We start from the raw sequence: 21038 nt of genomic DNA on the forward strand, positions 1-21038 counted from the left end.
TTTTTTTGGTACCGGGGATCGAACCCGGGTCATTTGCACTTGCGCAGCAGGTAGCGAAACCACTGAGCTAAATCCCCGGCCCTTGATGGTATACTTTAAAATACAGAAGATGAGGGCCGGGGATTTAGCTCAGTGGTTCTGCCGCCTGCCTTGCAAGTGCCAGGTCCCAAGTTCGATCCCTGGTATCAAAAAAAAAAAAAAAATCAAGCCTTAAAATACAGAAGATGAAAATTCACCATATATAAAACACAGGACTAGATGTTGTGAGGGATTTTAAAAGTAAATTAGATATGTCCCTACCCTTAAGGGTTAAAATCTAGCAGTGCAGGTGAATTGTGATAAGGGCTTTGATTGAGAAACTAGAAAAGGCTTGATGTTTCATATGGTTGGGAATGCCTTTTTTCCTCCTCAGAAAACCTAGGGCAAGGTGACCTTTGAGTTGGTTCTTGAAAAATGAGTAGTATTTAGATGAGTAGAAAGAATAAAAAGTCAAAGTGTAAAAATAGAAAAAAGGCTAACCTTGTGTCAGGCAATAATGAGAAATAAGACTAGAAAAATAAATTCATTAAATGTGTTGTAGGTACATATCATTACAGGTTAAGGTTGAGTTTGAACTTTATTCTTTATAGACAGTTAAAAAGCATTGAAATTTTTAAAAGAAAGAGTACCAGGCTAGAGTTACACTTAATGATGGAGAAACGTCATGAGAAGTGTGTCACTAGGCAGTTCTTTTTTTTTAGGTAGTTCTTGCATTGTGTTAACATCATAGACTCTAGCGCAGCCTATTGCTCCTAAGCTACAAACCTGTACAGAACATTATTGTACTGAGTACTGTAGGTGATTATAACAGAATGGTAAATATTTGTGCAACTAAACATAGAAAAGTTAGAGTAAAAATATGATATTAAAGATAAATGGTACAGACAGGATTACTGCTCAGGTGGGTTGATGAGTCAGTGGTGCATGAATGTGAAGGCCTAGAACATTACTATATGCTGCTGTAGACTTTATAAACACTGTTCATTTAGGCTACTCTGTGAAAAAAAATTTTCCTTTATATGAAAATAAATTAACCTTAACCTACTGTTGTAAACTTTTTAATTTTTTAATCTTTTTGACTCTATAACACTTGGCTTAAAATATCAATGTAATTATACAGTTGTATTTAAAAGGTTTTTTATATCTTTTACTGTAAGCTTTTTTCTCTTTAATTTTTTTTAACTTAAAACTTTTATTAAAAACTAAGATACAAACATATACATTAGCCTAGGCCTTTACAAATTCAGGATCATCCACATCATTGCCTTCTGCCTCCAAATCTTGTCCCACTAGAAGGTCTTCAGAAGCATTAACATGCATAGAGCTTATCTCCTATGGTGAGTTTCTTCTGAAATATTTGCTGAAAGACCTGCCTGAGGCTCTTTTACAGTGAAAAAGAGGAGTACACTAAAATAATGAAACAAAGTGCATAGGAAAATACATAAACTGGAAACAATGATAGTTATTATCACTGTCAGGTATTATAAGCTGTCATGATTGTTTGTGCTATACTTTTTTACAACTGGCAACATAGTGTGTTTATTTACATCAGTAACACTGCAAAATCCATGATTCATTGCACTATGACATTAAGACAGCTGAAATGTTATGGCACCTACAATGTCACCAGGCAATAGGAATTTTTCAGCTGCATTATAATTTTGAGACCACTCCCCTATTTGTGGTCCTTTGTTTAATAAAACATCATTATATGGTATATATAATTTATATTGTAATATAGCACAGTCATATTGAATGTAAAAGTCCTTTCATTCTGTGGCCTTTTCTCATTCATCCCAGGTACAGTCATTGTAGATTAGAAAGGTGGACAATAGTTATTCTACTGGGTCATAATAAATAGTCATGACCTTATTTATCTATGGTAATGGTAGTGAAAATGAAAGGGGTTACAGGTGACAGAATTAACATTGAAGAATGTTATAGGGAGTGAAAAAGAATTAAAGATGAAAATAATTTTCAGGCACTTTCCATTTCTAAAGAATACATTCCATATACAGGCTCTTTTTTATTTATTTTTTAAATAAAAATAATGCATACACATGATAATAGCAAGCGGCAACAAATGCACCCAGGAATGTGGGGGAAAAGGAACTCTTTGACCCTGTTCATGGGAGTGCAGACTGGTTCAACCACTGTGGAAATCAATGTGGAGATTCCTCAAAAAACTAGTATTAGAGGTCCCATTTGACCCAGCTATTCCTCTTCTAAGTATCTTCCCGAACGAATTAAAAGCATCATACCACAACATTATGTGCACCCATGTTTATAGCGACATAAATGCCCATCAACCAATAAATTGATAAAAAAGATGTTGTTTTTCTATAAGGTGGAGTACTAGTCAGCCATAAAGAATAAAATTGAGACGTACCTAAATGTATGCACCTTGAAGCTATACGCTTTAGTGAAATAAATCGGACACACACATAAATATTGCATTGTCTGTAGTGTAAGAAACTGCAAGTGTAAATAGGGACCAAAATGTATAATAGATAAGGTGAAACAGGAAAAAATTGTTCAAGAGGAAGTGGAACTGGAGAGGGGGAAGAAAAGGAGGAAAAATGGAAATGAGGCTTTTGTAAATAGGGAGAGGAAGAGGGGTTGAAGGGAAGGGAGAGGGATGGGGGGTAAAATCCAGATACATCATGTACAGGTACAGATTCCCCATGATGAATGTGATCATTACGTATATCTACATTGTACCATTAAAAAATTTTTAAATGGATGCACTTGGTAATAGATATGAGGATAAAAGATGATATACAAGAGCAAAAGTAAGGGGAAATACAGAGGTTAAAACATTGAGGGAGTTCTCCAAGTGTGAACTGTACATGGTGAATTCCTTTCAAAGCATGGAGAAGGGGAGTAGGGTTTTTGTTTTACAGTGGAGAAACCTTAAAAACTACCTCAGCCAGGTGATGAAGATTAATTTCAGCAGTGATTGATCATGTTGATAGGTGATAAAAATGGCATTCTATCTGTGCTTTTCTCTCAAATACCCATAAACCCTAGTCTAATTACAAAAAAAAAAAATCAGACAAATGATAACTCAGGAATGTACTACAAAATAGAGCAGTGTTCAAAGCTGTCAAGGTCATCAAGGACAAGGAAAGTGTGAGAAACTCATGACCAGGAGGTGCCTAAGATGATATAACAACCAAATGTAATATGTTATCCTGGGTGAGATCCTAAGGGTAAAAACTAAGGAAAAGAAAATCAGAACTTGAAGCAGTATATATTGGTCAGCTTTCCCACTGCTAGGACAAAATACCAACACCTGCAGCTTGAGAGGTTTATTTGGCTCACAATTTCAGAGGGTTCAGTCCATGGTTGACTAGTTCCAAGGCAGAAATGGCATGGTAGAAGGGTCTGGCAGAGAAAAACTGCTTACCCCCATGGACCAGAAAGCAGAGAGAAGGGAGGAGCCAGGGACAAGAATATACCCAGGTCACATGTTTCCAGTGACCACATCTAACCAGTCCCCACCTAACAGTACATTCATCTATAAACTTGTTCATGGATTAAACCACTGATGAATATAGCACACCCATAATACAATCACTTTTCAGCATCCCCATCTCTGAACACATGAGACTTTGGAGAACATTTTAGACCTAAATTATAACAAGGAATTATTGGCAAAGAGGTTGTATAAAAAGTGCAGCGTAGGGCTGGGAATGTAGTAGGCCCTGTGTTTGATACCCAGTATCACATAGCTGAGGGATGAGAGAGATGCAGGAGAAAGAATAAACGAGCAAGTTCTTGTCACTCACCATTGTATATACAACATAGATGCTCAGTGAAGAGGTGCTGAATATAGTATAAGTCTGCTTTTAGGATCCATTTTGCTCTTCACTGAGGCCTGATTTCTTCTGTTGTCCATGCCGCACTCAGGGCAACCAAGCTAATCACAGAAACCTGGCAGTATTCTTTTCCCTGCAACCGTGATAGCAGAGGATATTGTGTTCTCTCCCTTCCCCCTGAAATCAGATAATCCATTATTTTTATACACTTAGCCAGAAAATCTATATTTAAAAATCAGGATACTTAATTCATTTTGTGAAAGAGGGTGTATGTTATGGAAAGTTCATTAGAGGATATAGCCCTTGAGTTACGTTTTAAAAGATGGGTAGCCATTAGCTAAGTGGACAAAAAATGTCACTGAGTATTGGAAAAAAACATTCAATAAATATGTGCAAAGGCCCAGTGTGTGAGATTACTAGCATAAGGGAACACAGTTTCAGCTAAGGTTACCTGCTTTACTCACTTTCATGACTTTGATCACATCCCAGAAGAATTGTCTAGTTATTAGGAGTGCATGGGATATTGTAAAAGAAAGATACAGAAATAGAAGGTTAGGCCAGGGATTTAGCTCAGTGGTTCCGCCACCTGCTTCACAAGCGCAAGGTCCAGAGTTCAATCCTTGGTACCAAAAAATTTTAAAAAAGAAAGAAATAGAAGGTGATTTGCATCAAGAGAAGTAGGGTCAGTTGTCTGTATCATCTTATTTCCTTTTTTTAGTTGATCTTTTAGCAACTCTCCTATCCTTTCAGCATACCTTTTTCTGTACTTTTTAATTTCCTTGGAAAGTTGTCCTGCATTCTTGAGACTACATCCTGTGAATTTTAATTTCTTTGTTTCTATCACTAAGCTCAGTGCCTGGAACGTATAAGACATGCATTCAGTAAGTACTTTTTGAATGACCTTTCCCTTCCCTCCTAGCTTTCATTGACAGGCTTCTCAGATAAATACTCTTTATTCTCTACTGCTCAAATGTTTCTTGTTTGAGTCACATTCCTGATTACACAGGAATTATTATAGACTGCAAGATTGGAAGAGTAACTGAAGAACTCTAAGGAGAAAGAGAAATTTTATTAGGTTTGTAGGGTCACTGAAATAAATGATCACATATTTGGTGACTTAAAACCAAAGACATGTGTTCTGTCACCATTCTAGCAGTCAGAAGTCTGAAATTAGGTGTCAGTAGGGCACTGCTTCCTTTAAAGGCTCCAAGGAGATTCTTTGCTTGCACCTTTCAGCTTCTAGGGGCTCCAAGTGTTCTTTGGTCTGCAGCAGTGTAACTCTCATCTCTTTCTCTTTCTTGATATAGTTTTATTCTGTTTCTTTGATCTTTCTCTCATAAGGACTCCTGTCACTGTATGTAGGTCCCATCTAAATCCAGGATTAAGGATTTTCAGATCCTTAATTACATCTGCAAAAATCCTTTTCCAAAGATCACAATACAGGTCCTGGGGTTAGAACTTTGGTTCAACTCAGCAACCACTAGTATAGTATGTAGTTGAAATAATGGAGAAAATTGGTGTCTTGGAAGCAAGGAGGCACATTTCTTTGGTTTTAAGTCACGAAACACATGATCATTTGTTTCATTGACCCTACAAACCTAATACAGTATTAATGGCTAACCAACAGTATGAATATAATGCTGCAGTTATTCTGTTTAAAAGGAAATTGGTAAGGTGTACTTTCTTCCATTCATTTTTTAAAATATGTAGTTAAAATGTTTTACACTGGGTCAGATGGGTTTGGTTAGAGATTTTACTCTCCTAGCTATTTTCAGCTTGAATTCTCAGTTTAACATTTGCATAAAATTATGAGTTTTCCAGATATTTTTACATTTTATCATTTGAACCTCATGATAATCTTTTGAAATGGGTATGCTGGGTTTTCTTGTTCTCATTTTAAAGATGTAGAAATGGGGCTAAGTTTCTGTAACCAATGACTGAGGTCAGAGCTTATGAAATAATCCAGATGATTTGAACACTGTCCTGTATTTTTTCTAACCTACCATGCTGATTATTAATTTTCTATTTTAAAGCAGCAGGTTGTTTCTGTTTTTCATGTTTTACATGCTTCTCCCTTTATAATAGCATGAAGAAGAATAAAATTCTCTGATTGCAAAATAAGCATCTAATATTTAAATCAGACTTCCTCATCCTTATATGTTCTATTTGAACTTTTTCAGTTCTTTAGTATGAATTTTAAATCTTGATTCCTTAGTGTATTATTTTTAGTTCTTGGTGGGATAGGTTTTTCATTCATGAGATTTTTGTTTCTCTCTTTCCTTTTGGGATAATAGTTGTACAAAACTTTTCTTCAGTAGTTAGGAGTTGGTCCTGATATTTTTCTTGCCTTTGATTTTTCATATATTTTGCATGAAAGATATTTGGTTTGTGTTTTAAAATAGCACCATTGCCAATTTTTAACAATCTTGAAGTTGGCAGAAGTCATTTTTCAACATAGAAAATAAACTTCAATAGAATGTCCCCCGCATACTTCAGTGTTTTGTTTTGTTTTGTTTTTCAGTGTTTTTTGTCGAGAAGGATTCCTTGCCTAAAAATCACTGGCTAATAATTAGATTCTTGGGCCCCCACCAAAGACCTATTCAATCTCCAGAGTGGACTTCAGAGATAGAAATAAAATCTATTGTAAGTCCAATAAGGGAAAGTTCACAGCCAGCTAATAGAAATAAAATCTACAAGTCTTCATGAAGGTAGTTGGCTCTGTGGACTTCAGGAAAACAGGTAGCAGATAGACAGTGGTTTTCTGTTCACTGAGGAAAACAGATAACCTTTGCTGTCTGATCATTTCCTCTCCAAACTCTGTTATTCTTTGTGTTGGACTTTTCCCTTTCTCTTAAGCTTTCTGGAGGCTTAAAGTTTAGTTTTAGGATTATGATTAGTAATAGTTCCTACTTGTGACAGCTGAGAGTTTGCTGAACAAGACCTGACTGATCTTCCCTTGAGGGAAGTTGGTGTGTTTGAGTATGGGAGAGTTGAACATATTTGTCCACTGGGGAAAAGGATTCAATAAAAAAGGAAGTAATAAAGATGCAAGCAAAAGGAGTTAATAGATCTCAGAATTGGTAGAAGGGAGGAGGTCTAGTTTTGAGTAATAAAGGAATATTTCTTTAGGAGATACATTTAAAAAAGGACACAGGTGTATATGGGCATGAGGCCAGGTAGTACTTTTAACCACTACATAATACTAGACAGTTCAGTAAGAATCTCTAGAACTTTGAGGGTTGCGGTTTTATTTGTTTAGTAAAGATTGAAAACTGGAAAATAATTTAGGGTGGAAGCTCCTTCATATGGAATGCAGGGGAAAGCGTCTGTGGTAGTGAAAAGCCAGTTGTGGAATCTTATCTGCATAGGGAGAAAAAAGAGGGTGAGTGAACAAACGATAAAGAATGAAAGACAGTGATAGGAGATGGATTTTTCTCTTCCAGTTCACATTCAGTCTTATCAGAGAACCCATAATAAATTTTTTTTAAAAACTAGATTGTTGCTTTTTCTTTAATTTTCCATTTCTATTTTTAAGAAAATTACTAACAGCAGTGCAAGAATAACCATTTAAAAGAGATTCCTACGGTTGGAGTTGATGCTCGGTGATAGAGCATGTACCTAGCATCCACAAAGCCCTAGGATGTTCACTTCCCAGCAGTGAATAATGAATGAATGAATGAATGAATGAATGAATGAGTGAATGAATGAATGAATTCCCTATACTTTTAAAAAGAGAGGGTTTTGAAATCACGGCCTTTACTCAGACTTCTTGTTCTCTTTCTGTTTAGTTAAGTGATTAGAAAACAGAATATGTCCTTTGTACTTTTCTTTGCTGATTCTTCTTTTACAATGGCTTTAAATACCATCTTGCTGACCAGTTTGAAATTTATTCTTCATCCTGAATGTCCTTTTTGAAATGTAGGCTCTTATATATCCAGTTGCCTACTTAGCTTTGCCACTTGGTTGCCTAATTGACTAAAGCACTGAGGATTAAGAGGAGCGGGTGTGGAATTCATGCAGACACTTCAAAGAGAATTGATGAGATTGGTGAACCTTTAGAAGCAGATGATGAAGAAGGGAAGAATTAGGAATGATTCTGAGTTTCCTATTAGAATGGCCCATTGGGAAACAGTTCTGGAGATTAGGAAATACTGAAAAAAATGCTACATTTTGTGTCTTGTGTGGAGTGAGGTGGGAGTTGGTTGAGCAGATAGTGGGCAGAAGAATGGAAAAGAATGGATTTAGAAGTTTGTATTTCAAGCCTGACAGAATTAAGGTGGAAGTGTTTCATAGGCAGTTGGAAATAATTGGAAAGAAGATGGTGGCTGAAGAGATGGATTTGATCACTGACTTAATTTATAGAAGCAGGTCGAGGCTGTGGGACTGGATTGGTTCTTTTGGGTTTTAAAAAAGAAAAAAAGGTACCAAAATAGTGGTGAAGAAAACCTCCAGTGTATCAGGGTTATATGGGAGAAGAGAAGCAGTTGTCACAGATTGAAGTTACAAAACCAGAAGAGGTCATTCTCCAAGAGATTGTAGGCCAGTAAATTATATAGATGTGGTTAGGGGCACAAATAGATTCTACTTGTGAATCAGACAAGATGAAGACTGAGGAAAAAAAATATGCTATTTTATTCAGCAGTTCGGAAAAGCATTGGTGAATGTGAGCCGATAACCTGAGTATTTGTAAACAAATTTACCAGGAATTAAAATAGTAAAAAGTCACTAAATCCTGAATAAAGTATGCAATCTGTAAACATAACAAAACCTACAAATGGTCTACAGATTTGTAATTAAGGAGATGTGAAAAACACCACAGTGTCACTTGTGTGTATTCTCTGCTTTGAAAAAAATAATTACCTGAAGAAAAGAATATGGAATCTTGAAAGTAAAGAACCAAAAAAAGATGTTTTCTATGTTTAACCAACTCTTAGAGTAAGATTAATCTTATTAGAGTGTATATGTAGGAACATAGGAAAGGATGTTCAGGCTCTCCTGTCAGATGATTACCAAACTCTTAGATTTTTTTTTTTTTAAGTTTATTGGTACATTTTAGGTATACAATACAGTTACATTCATCATTGGGATCTTGTACCTTTACATGATGTATCCTGGTTATTTTTTCCCCCATTCCTCTGCCCTCCCTTCACCCCCTCCACCCTTCCCTATTTACAAAGACTTTGTTTCCATTTTTTTCCTTTTCTTGTATTTTTTCTTTTTTAGATGATTCTTGAAGTTTCTCAAAACCTGTGATTTCTAACTATCATTTTTTTGTATATGATATGGAAAAATTAATATTTTCTTTCATTCTGAGTTTTGTACGCCGAAACATTTCTTTTTATATACTTGGTACCAATTCTTTTTTTAAAATAAATTTTATTTTATCCCATTCCCCCCCCCGCAAGCCCCGATTCTTGTAACTTAGAAAAACCATCCTTTTTGTATTCTGAAAGACCATTGAAGGGGTTTTTTTTGTTTTGTTTTTGTTTTTGGTATGGGACCTTGTGCTTGCAAGGCAGGCGCCAGACCACTGAGCTAAATCTCTGGCCCTGAAGAGTTTTCTTTTAAAAAATGAGTTTGAATTGGGGTCTTTTGGGATATAAAAAAAGTGAAGAAAACTCTTAAGATCACATTTCCAAATTCCAATTTATTTTCAGTTAGCTACAGTTTTTAAACATTCATGAAACTACACTTGATCTTAACCAAAAGGCTGAGAAGTGACAACATTCGTGAAACTTTGAAAATATAAAGTACTTCCTAAAACACGCATAAGTACAGGTTTCTTTGATTTGTACTTGTCATTTTGACAAGTGATGTTTGATGCTACAGCCAGATACTAAGCAGAATTAAGACAGACAACAAGTAACAAAATATTCAAAGTCCCTTTCCTCATTGAGTTCTTCATTTTAAAGAGATTGAACAGCCTAGTTTACATATCGCTTCTTCAGAAAGACCTTCTGTCTCCCTTTAGTCCAAATTAAATCTGTTATTGTTGCTCATACCACTTTCAGTCCTTCTTTCAAATTAGTTACTCTAATTATTCTGATTATAATATGATTAGATATTATTTGGGTTCATTTTAATTGCCCCACCTGTACTAACTGTAAATTCCATATATAGGCAGCATGTCAGTTTTCCACATTGCTATACTGTATCTTCCAAGACCCTGTGCAGCGCGTATTTAGTAAAGACTGAATAAGTAAGTGAATGAATGATTGCTTTATTCTTTATGGAACTGCAGGATGTTATGAAGCAGACTTAGTCTAGTGTGAGGATCAGAAAATGTTTCTTAGAGGATCTCAAAAGTAGGAACAAAGTGTGGTAATCAATATCCAATTTCCTTAAAGGGCAAGTAGGATGAATATAGAAAATTTTTCTTTGAATTTAGGAATGTAGAAGTTTTGCATGACCTTAATGAGGTAAGTTTTAGGAGTGAAGGACTGAAATTCAGATTGCAGTTGCTCATGAAACTAATTAGCAAGAAAACAAAGGCAGCTTTTTTCAGAAAATTAGATCCCAAATACTCACTGTTGGCTTTTTTATAGCAATACATGATAAACTATAAAAAGAGAAAATTAGTGTGCTTTAAATATTTTCACTGTTACGCACTCGCTCTGCATGAAAACTATGGTATGGTAATGTGTAGAGACTACTAGAAGGACCTAAATAGTTGTCTTCTACAAGTTCAGCTGCCACATCGTATTTCCCATGAAAATGTTACATGGATTAAAAAAGGGTATTTCAAACAGAGTCCTGAGAAATCACTATAGGAAACCTTCTCTGCCACTCTTCTGTGTGCTTTTGAAAAGTGTTTGATTTCTATGAGCTTTGTCTCTTACTTTTTTTTTTTTTTTAACTTTCAGGTGTTGGTAAATCATGTTTATTGCTACAGTTTACTGACAAGAGGTTTCAGCCAGTGCATGACCTCACTATTGGTAAGTTTTATAAGGAAGATAAGCATTAAAATTTTTAAATAATTTTGATGTGAAATGCTAGCAGATCTATGAATGATTTCAGAATCAGTGAAACTAAATGTATTGTTCAGAGTTAAGTCTCCGTATCTTTTTAAGAAATATGTGTAATAAAAATATAACTTTGCACAAATGGTTAAAATGCAGGGCCGTTACCACTTAAGATTAATGATGAAACAAACAATAGGAAGACAGTATGTCATCATAGTAGGAGCAAAGATTCTGGACCAGCTTGTTGGAAGTAAAATCAGGTTTCTGTCTCTATCTAGGCAAGCCAGTTCATCACTCCATATCAGTTTCTCTATCTGTATAATGGGACTAATATGAGTATCAAGCCTAGAAAAATTACTGTGAGTGGAAATGAATAATAAATGCAAAGCATTAGAATAGCACTTAGCAACATGCCAAATGCTGTAGACTTGCCTGTAATTTGGGGGGGGGGGAGTACAGGGGTCAAACTCAAGACCTTGCGTTACCTATAATTATTAATAAAAAAAACTGCAGTCCATCAGGCAATTATAAAGAGTAAATGAAATAATTGCTAGTAAATTTTCAGCAAATATTAGCTGTTATTCAAAATGTTTGTTAATTTTAATGTTTATTAATATGGAAACGTATCAAAGTTCATACTGGTTTGGGGTAGTCACGCTGGCTGGTTCAGGGCTCTTGTTTGTGTAAAAATTGTATTTTATTCTGAAAGCTAAGAAATCCACCTGGATTTCTTAACAACTAGGAATGAGACAAATTAGAAGAAAAAGGCTAGTTGGAAATGTGGTTACTCTTTATAGCTAACTGCTTAATGAATCTTCAGTGGCTCCTTATTTTCTCTTGATTTTATTAACTTAGCATTTATAGTTATTTCATGTGCATTTTCAAAATATCAAGTGAAAGTAGAGCTTATGAATCGCATTATTAGATCATTTAATAGTTTCTGGGGCCAGGGATTTAGCTCAGTGGTTCCACCACCTGCCTTGCAAGCGCAAGGTCCCAAGTTCGATGCCCAGTACCAAAAAAAAAATAGTTTCAACCAAGCCAACTGTCTTAGTTACTTTTCTTTCATTGCTAAGACAAAATAACCGACACCTAAAGGAGAAAAGGTTTATTTAGCTCGTGGTTTGTAGAGGCTTCAGTCCATAATCAGCTGGCTCCAAGACAGGGTGGCTTGGCAGAGGAGAATCAGTTCGTGGCAGCCAGAAGGTAACAAAGCAACAAGGGGACCTTAACAGTGTCTTTCTGCTCCTTTTATTTTATCCAGGCTACTGGGATTAGGGTGGTGCCAAGCCAATCAGTGGACTGTTTTAGTACATTGTCCTAATCCCGGCATCACACACTCTAGATTCAGCCATCTGAAAAAGCCACCTGTGAGCACATAAGGCTTTGGGGGACATCTAGACACAAGTCATACTACCAACATCACTTTGTAGGTGTTTTGAAACTTTTCTTTCTTTTATCTTGAGACAGGGTCTCATATGTAGTTCAGGCTGGCCTGGAACTCGCTATGTAGCCTATACTCGCCTTGAACTTGCAGTAATCCTCCTGCCTCTGCCTCCCAAGGGCTGGGATTATAAACCTGCACCACCATGCCCAGCCTAAAATCTTTTATTAAAAACTATCAATAAGAATATGCTTATGCTATTTTAATTTTGACAGTTTTGAAAGTATACAATAATGACAGATAAGATGGGTAATACTGTTTCATACTGTTCCTCATAACTTTGTTAAACTCCTCTGAGGGTTTTTGTTTGTTTTTGGTGGGATTTTTTGTTGGTTTTATTTTGGCTTTTGATACTGGTAATTGAACCTAGGCATGCTTTGCCACTCAGCTACATTCTTGGTCCTTTTTATTTTTTGAGACAGGGTCTCACTAAGTTGCCCAGATTGACTTCCAACTTGGCGATCTTTCTATTTCACCTTACTAGTAGTTGGGTTTATAGGTGTGTGCCACCGTGCCCAATTTGTGAGCTCATTTTTTGTATAGTATCTGCTGTTTGCTCAGTAGGTTTGAAACCTTTTCTTTTTGGTACCAGGGATCAAACTTGGGACCTGGCGCTTTCAAGGCAGGCGGTGGAACCACTGAGCTAAATCCCTGGCCCAAGGTTTGAAACCTCAGTAGCCAATTTTAGGCATGACTCAGTCCTATGACAGCTAACCAAGCAGTTTTTAATATAGGATACTAAATAAAACTGTTAATATGTGATGCTAAATAGAAGCTTTCACCCTTTTCATTGAATCTTACATTTAAATTTCTGAATTGTTATGACACACTCAGTGGAGACGGTGAGCCTAAGCCTGCTGTCAGAAATTGGCATAGTCTACTTATGAAGACCGATGAGGGAACAGACTAAAGAGACTTGTTTGAAAAACTAATTCCTATAATCTCCAGCTGGCTTTGTTCTAGGTTTTCTGGTGGTAGACACTGGGAAATAGAAGGGTAAATGAGAAGAGAAGCCAAGGGTCTGTAAGCAGTTCCCTATATCACATCCCCTCCTCCTTCGGATGCTTGAGTATGATTTCTGTTTTTCTAGTTGGCCCCAGTTGGGATACCTTCTCCCTTATAACTCTTATACTCATTTATAAATAGTAAAATTCACATAGCTCTGTTTAAGCAAAAGGAGAATTTAAGCATGTTTTTTACAAATTGAGGAAAGCAGGGAGGCAACTTGGAATCAGAGCTTAGGGTTCTTAAGGAGAAAATCCAGAAATTTTTTTGTCTATGTCATGTACTTTCCTCATTGCCTCTTATTTTTTCCTCATTCCCTCATTTTTCTCTCTCCCTAGTAACTAATGGTTTTTTTCCCTGTGTTCATGGTAGAAACTTGTCATCTGTAGGCCCAGTGCTTAAAAAGGGGGGGGGGGGGTTCAGTGCTCATATCTCATTCAGGAAAGCAGAGATAACTTGGGGTTTTTTGTTGTTGTGTTTATGGTTTTTTTGAGACATAGTTTCACTATGTAATCCAGGCTGTCCTTGAACTGGCTCTGAGGTCCATGTGGCCTCACACTTGTGATCCACTTGCTTTATCCTCCTAGCTGGAGTTACAGGCATGTACCACGAGGTCTGCTAAAGCAGAGGTTTTTTGTTTGTTTGAGACAAGGTCTCTCTGGGTAGCCCAAACTAGCCTCAAACTTGTGGCAATCCTGCCTCAGCCTCCTAAGTGCTGGGATTACAGGTGTGGGCCATCACACCTGGAAAGCAAAAGGGTTTTTTTGAGGGGGAGTTGGGGTTTTTTTTCTTCTTTTTTTTTCTGGTACCGGGGATCAAACTCAGGACCTTGTGCTTGCAATGCATGCGCATTGCCATTAAGCTAAATCCTCAGTCCAGCGAGAGTGTTTTTTTAAACTGAATTACAATTCCCTTGGGAAGAAAGTTCATTACCTTCGCTTGGTTCAGGGCTACTCATCTCTTTTTTATCAGCTGTGACCATGGCCCCAGAATCACTTTATACCACATGGTAACCCAATCTAGCAGGGGATGGCAGTTTGGATAGATAGTCATACATAGCTTCCACCATAATTACCCGTCACCAGATGGAGGCAGAAAGTGTTGTAACCACAAGCCAAAGAACCCCTGGAGTCACCAGAGGCTGGAAGAGGCAAGGACAGAATCTCCTTGGAAGCATGGCCCTGCCACCACCCTGACTTTGGATTTTCAACTTCTACAACTTGAAAGAATAAATTTTGCTTTAAAGAAAAAGAATTCCCTGTTACCTAGCTATCCTAGTTAGTCGTTGTGTCCCTAGGATTTTTGGATGCAGTTACCTTCAGAATCCAGCCAGGAGACCTGGACCAGCAGCCTTGTATCATGTGGAAGCTTATTGGAGAATCTGCTGCATCACAATCTACATTTTAACAAGACCTGCAAGCAATTCCTGTGAACAATAATGTTCAGAAAAATTGGAGCAATGAGTTTTCTTAATTTAAATTTTTATTTTTACAAGTGCATTTGCAGTACATAATGATCACATTCGTTGTAGGAAGTTGATATATATAACACATCTTAATTCTTTTTACTGCTCCTCCTCCTCCCTTCTTCCCCCTTCCTATCTTTTGGTCCCCTTCTCATTTTGGAGCAATAAGTTTTAAATACTAGCTCCCCAGCTAGAGAATATTCTACATTATCTGCCTTGTGCACACATACAAGTTCGCATCCACATATATCCTGGCTTCTCACTGCCTTTATTTCCACTCTTCCAGTGATCTTGCTTCCGTCCTGCGTCTGCTATTCACTCCTATAGTCACAGCCAGAACCTTGTCATTAGTGATACCTCGAGTCATTACAGAATTTTAATTTCATGTATCTGGCCATTTGACTCTCCCAACCCTAACTTACTCTGTAGTTCCTGCTGCTAACATTTTTTTAACCTCATCGGACCTGTAACCCATTGACCCTACCGTCTTTTCACTCACTCTTGTCTTACTTACTCCCTCCTTACTACTTCATAATTCTAACTTCTGTGCCATTATAATCATTGCTGCATACACCACAGTCCCCTTGTGTCTCTCTTGCCTCATCATACTCTCCTGGCTAACTTGTAGGTTAAATCCAGCTGTGTATTGCTTACTTGCACGTATACAACTAGACATGACTGGGGAAAAAACTGGAGTTCTACTTCCTCCAGACCATGCTAACTCATCTTATTTTAATTTCTTAGACACCAACCTCAAGTGAATTTGTAGTACCATGTGACAGTTGCACTATTTTTCCAGTCCGGTCACTTTACACTTTCCCATAGAACTATATCATATCCTTTTTACTCTTTAAACATGAGCACCTTTCCTGCTTTCACTGAGTTGATAACCTTCGTTTCTGTTTCAGAAAACAGAGTCAAATTAGAACAGCTTTTTCATAGGTTCCTACCACCACATAGACCCACCTGTCTGCATTGTACTAATAAAGCCTTGTCTGTGCCTTTTAGGGAACTCTTCAGCTCCTAGCCAAGGCATACTCTTAAGGATACTACTTTACCAGCTCTGTTTTCTCCAGACATCGTCATTTTTTTCCCCATCTCCAATTTCTTTCCACCCATTCTTTCTTGAACCCACTCCAGTTAATCCCCCTCCCCACCTGTACAAATCTAGCTGCCTATTCAGCATCTCTCTCGAATACCCAGTATACATCTTGCATTTAACATGTCCCAAATAACCCCACCACTAGTGTTCTGAAGTACCCATATCTCTTCACTCTTGCCTCTATTACAGCTTATTAATGTTTTTACAGTTTGTCAATCAGAAAAGCAAAAAGTTATTATTATCTTTTGTTTCTTAAATTTTAATGAGAACGAACATTATTTCTTACATCTTTGACCCTTATTCTACTAGGTTTTATATATTTTTAGTCAAAGCTACTGATTTTTTTCCATAGCTGATATCTCTTCTGTTTGTACCGTTTTTTTAAAAATCTCTAGAGTAATTTTAGGTTGAAAGTGTTTATATTTTTCATAGTAATTCAAAGTTTTCTAGTCTTTAACTGTTAAATCTAATGTTTGCTAATTTTTTCATAGAAAATTAAGAGTATTACCATTTATACCTAGTTCTTCTTTGTTTCTAAAATTAGGAAAAAATCAAGCCACCTTCCCACAAGTCTCCATTTTGAACCTCTGCAGGGTCTAGGTAACAAGAGTAAGGGATAGGAGCATATATTTTCCCATGCTGGTGTACAGAAGCCTAGGCCTGGCTGGTTGCTTGATTCCAGCTCTACTGTGCTCATTGGCATCACCACCTTGTACCCCAGCAGCCTAGAGGTTCTGATCTTGACATTGCAAGGAGGCCTGAATGGGCATGCCACAGTTTCCCCTGGGGGAGGAGCCACATTCTACCTCTACACATCTTTATGCCTCTACAGTCACCTGGCTCTGACAGGTGGCCCTTTCTTATCGGAGCTGTCATTATTAGTTATGTGGATGTGGATGGTGATTTACAAATTCATTTGTATAATGTGGAATGTAGCAATAGCTAATACACTTGTACTTGCTGTGTTTTGGACACTGTTCTTTTTTCTGTGTATTATCCTTTTAATCTTGGAAAACCTCATAAGATAGGTGTCATGAATACTATTTTACAGGTGAGGAATTTAACACGTAGGAAAGGCTTAACACTTTCCCACCAGCTTGAATCACTGGTGGTACATGCATGACTGTCCCATCAGGTCTATTTAACATCAGACAGTGGAGTTCAAATCGGAACTATCCAGCAATGAATTACGGCCTCATTGTGAATGTATTAATTTGCTCAAGGTCACAAAGCCAGTAAGTATTGATTATGAGTGGTCAGTAAATGGCATAATTACTGTATGAAAGTAAAAACAATTTGGAGACAATTAGAAAATGTATATTTATATTCAGAACATTTTGTTCTAGAAAATTGGGAGTGAATAACCTATCTGAGAAAAATAACCATCACTTTCCAACAATATAATATAAATGAAGTTTAGACTTTGGCTTCACATATAATTTCTTTGGTAGCCAAATTAACTATTAATTGAAAATTTATCTGGAAAAGAGTCTTAGAGGCATAGGGATCCCCCATTAATGGTTTGGCCCATTAAGAAAAGATAAGGGAACCTTTCTAAATGGAATTTTCAAGCATATATATACTTAAGGAAAAAGGACTTAAAATTTTTAACAATCCAGAAAAGAAGTAATGTCATTTGGTCTTCATTTCTGAGACTTCCAGGACACTTTTGTTTTGTTTTGGTTTTGGTACCAGGGATTGAACTCAGGACCTTGTGCTTAAGCAGCACATGCTGGAACCACTGAGCTAAATCCCCGGCCACAAGACGCTTTTGATTTTAGTATTTTCTTTGGCCACACAGAATATAATGGTGAAACCTAAATATTGAATCCAGTTATGAAAAGTTAAGTGGGAAAGATTTATGTTTCTGAAGCTGAAATTGAAGCTTTTGATAGGAAAACAAAAATCATGGTAGTTTAGTAATCAGTGCTTCTGAACTGTTCCTTTTCAGTTACATATTTTGTACCACCATTCTTTACCTCATGCCTAAATAACACAATAGTGTTTTAATAAGTCCTGTTTTGTTTTATATTCTATCCTGAGCCTACTGGGAAATGAAGTTAAAATATAAAACATGACATTTCCCTACCTTATTAATACTTTTGATTTTTATTGAATAGGTTTATTTAAAATTAGATTTATATTTAGAGGCACAAATCTTTGTTTAGAGACTTTAAACCTCAGCACCTTCTCTCTACCTACCTTATAAAATATAAACATACCAAAATGCAATTCTGGCTAAGTTAAACAAAAGGGTCTATATTAGGATATTTAGAATTGTATGTAGAACCTACAGGAGGGTGGAGATGTAGGCTTTGGAATGGACAGAAACAAAGCCTCTGAGAGGACAGGAAGCAGAAGCTCCAACAGCAGTCTACAGCAAGGGAAGTCTTGTTACTGTTACATACGCTAGAATGGCATCACAAATCACATTCACATCTTTATCCTTCTCAAGATACTTCAAGGTTTCACTTCCAAAGAGGGAGCATCTGCTTGCCCTTGTTGCCTTGTTTGCCCACCCTTGATGTTCGTGAGTCTGTGAGGAACATTCGTGGGTCTGTTTCTAGTTTGGAGTTGTTTTTTGGTCAAATTTGACACTTCAGTAGATAGGATTCCTAAATCCTAGGGAACAGTGCAAAGGTTTTTGGACTGTGGTTAGAAGCCAGCCCATCCACAACAATGGAAAGAACTATAGAATTTCTCTCTACTCTATAAGTACAAACAATCGGTTCATGGAAAGGCTTCTACATGTCAAATATCTTACTAACATGCAGAATTTTGTGCTTTAGTACATTCCTTTTAAATACTGGCTTTTTCAAAAACTGTTACACCATACACTGCCACTGTTTTTCCCCCTCAAGTACTTTCATATTCACATTGTTCAACAGTTGCTTTGTTTGTATCCCCACCCTGTGGCATAGAATAGATATAAATATGTTTGTATATTTTTGTATTAAGTAGATTTGTAAACATTTTTAGTGGTTTCTTGTAGCATACTTTTATAGTTTCACATGTTTTGTTCCAGTTCATCATGACTAGGTTTTCTTGATTTCCTATATTTCTAAGCCTGAGAAACATGAACATCACTATTAGGTCCTTGGGATTGACTGTGCCCCTCAGATGGAATATTTACCAAAATGAAAAGTAAAAGCACATCAAATTATATGTCATGGGATGACAAATTACCTTTCTATCTCACCCTGCTAATCACAGTTGAAGAAATTGTAGGAGATGCTGAAAAGGAATTCTGGCACTGCACAATATACCCTTCCCTGAGAAACTAGAAGCTGTTTTTCTGCCAGAATAACTAATACCTGGTTTCTGGAGATCAGGTGTGTCTTCCTGCCTTGACTCTGACCCAAATACTGATAAAAACTATATTCCCATGCACTAATGTTTTGGTGTAAGTAATAGATTACTTTCAGAGTTGTCTTCCCATTTCCTTGCTGTTCTAAAACTATCTCTATTTTTCTTGTTTTGATGATTAAGTACTTTCCAAAAAGATGATAAATACAAGTAGAAAAGGTAAAGAAGTAAACATTTAAATATAAAGTCTGTATTCCCTTTGACTCGTAATCATAACTCCTGTAATTGCCTAAAATTGGAATGAGTTGAAAAAAAGTTCATTTCCACATTAACTATTTAGTGAAAATATGGTGACAACCTAAATTTATAGTAGTCGAGTACTGATTAAATAAATTATAAACAAAGAAATATTGTGTAGACATTAAAAATAATATAGTTTTATGTGTTTATTGATTTGCAAGGATGTTTGTGATGTGAAATGTCTGTGCCATATTATTTAATGAAAAACAAATTGCAGAACAGCATTACACATTCCCATTTATGTAAAATTGTATACTTATCATGTGTATGTATTCATGGAGCAGTGTCTGAAATTATGTCATTTAATTCTCATTACTAATAATTATGGCTCTTGAATTGCTTTTTTAGTTGTCTTTATGTTACTGAGCCTTTGAAACAGGAAAACCACTGTTTGTTTTTTGATATCTTTAGCATATGTCTTATTAGCACTTCTACCTTAACTTATATATATATTTTCTAATAGCAGCTGTAATTTTAAAGGTTATTTGTATAACACATAGCCTTTCTTTGGAAATATTCTGAATTTTATTCTTTGAATGTGAAATAAATTTCAGCTAGTTTATAAAACAAATCATTTTCTGCTCTTTTCAGGTGTGGAGTTTGGTGCTCGAATGATAACAATTGATGGAAAACAGATTAAACTCCAGATTTGGGACACTGTAAGTATAGCAGAAGACTATTACATGACCTGTAAAGTTGTTTTATAAAAGTATATTTTATGCTTGTTTTGGTTAATGTCAATGTTAATGTTACAGTTTTTTAAATACTAAAATCCTACAGCTGTGAAATGAAATGTGAGTGTATACTAGACAAGAGTGATTTTCTTATGCAGTGCAGTAATTTCAGCAGGTGTGCCCCAGGTGGTGGGTGTTGGTGAACACACCTGAGTGGATGCTAACTATGTTAAATGCAAGTTTCCTGGAAATTGTATTTTTTTAAGAAAAATAATCAGCAAGTCTACACTATACTTAGGAAGTAAAATAAGAATGTCTGATTTAAGTTTGATTTAGTCTAACCACTTGAAACTACTTGTCTTCTAACTCAGTATCCTAAGCTAATTCTGTCGTATACTCCTGTTTGTTGGGTACCTAGTACATGCTATGCTGTATAGTTTTTAGTAGTGGTTATTCATCTGAACTACAGAATATAGAAAATGATTTGAGTGACATTTTTCTTTATTCACCCATTTTAGATGCATAAAAAATGAAGTTACTTTACTATATCAATGGATATGTTAATGTAGCAGATTTCAAACTTTGTGATTTCAGAATCTCTTTATACTTACTAAGGGCCCCAGAGAGCTTTAGCTTATGTGGCTTATGGCTGTTAATATTTACTGTGTCAAAAATTGAAACTGAGAGGGCCGGGGATTTAGCTCAGTGGCTACACCACCTGCCCTGCAAGTACAAGGACCTGAGTTCGATCCCCGGTACCAAAAAAAAAAATATATTAAAACTGAGAAGTTTATAGATACTCGATTGTTAAATTTTTTTTTGTTGGGTTTTGCAGTGCTGGGGATGAAACCAAAGCCTCACACAAACTAGGCAGGTGCTCTACCGATGAACTATACAATTGATTTTATAATAATGATAAT

At 36.3% G+C, this 21038-nt stretch overlaps 1 protein-coding gene across 2 annotated transcripts in view; it reads left to right on the plus strand.

The window, feature by feature from the left end:
* The window catches only part of Rab2a (RAB2A, member RAS oncogene family), an 83696-nt gene that overhangs the window by 15914 nt on the left and 46744 nt on the right, over positions 1-21038 (plus strand). For both annotated transcript variants that reach the window (XM_004842144.4, XM_087190354.1), the window contains 2 exons: positions 10724-10795; positions 20036-20103. In XM_004842144.4, the coding sequence (XP_004842201.1) occupies positions 10724-10795; positions 20036-20103 (140 nt within the window). The remainder of the gene's footprint in view (positions 1-10723; positions 10796-20035; positions 20104-21038) is intronic.

Source organism: Heterocephalus glaber, unplaced genomic scaffold (genome assembly GCF_053883595.1).
Source record: "Heterocephalus glaber isolate CG9 unplaced genomic scaffold, H.glaber_assembly_v1.0 deba00001553, whole genome shotgun sequence".
Taxonomy (NCBI): Eukaryota; Metazoa; Chordata; class Mammalia; order Rodentia; family Bathyergidae; genus Heterocephalus; species Heterocephalus glaber.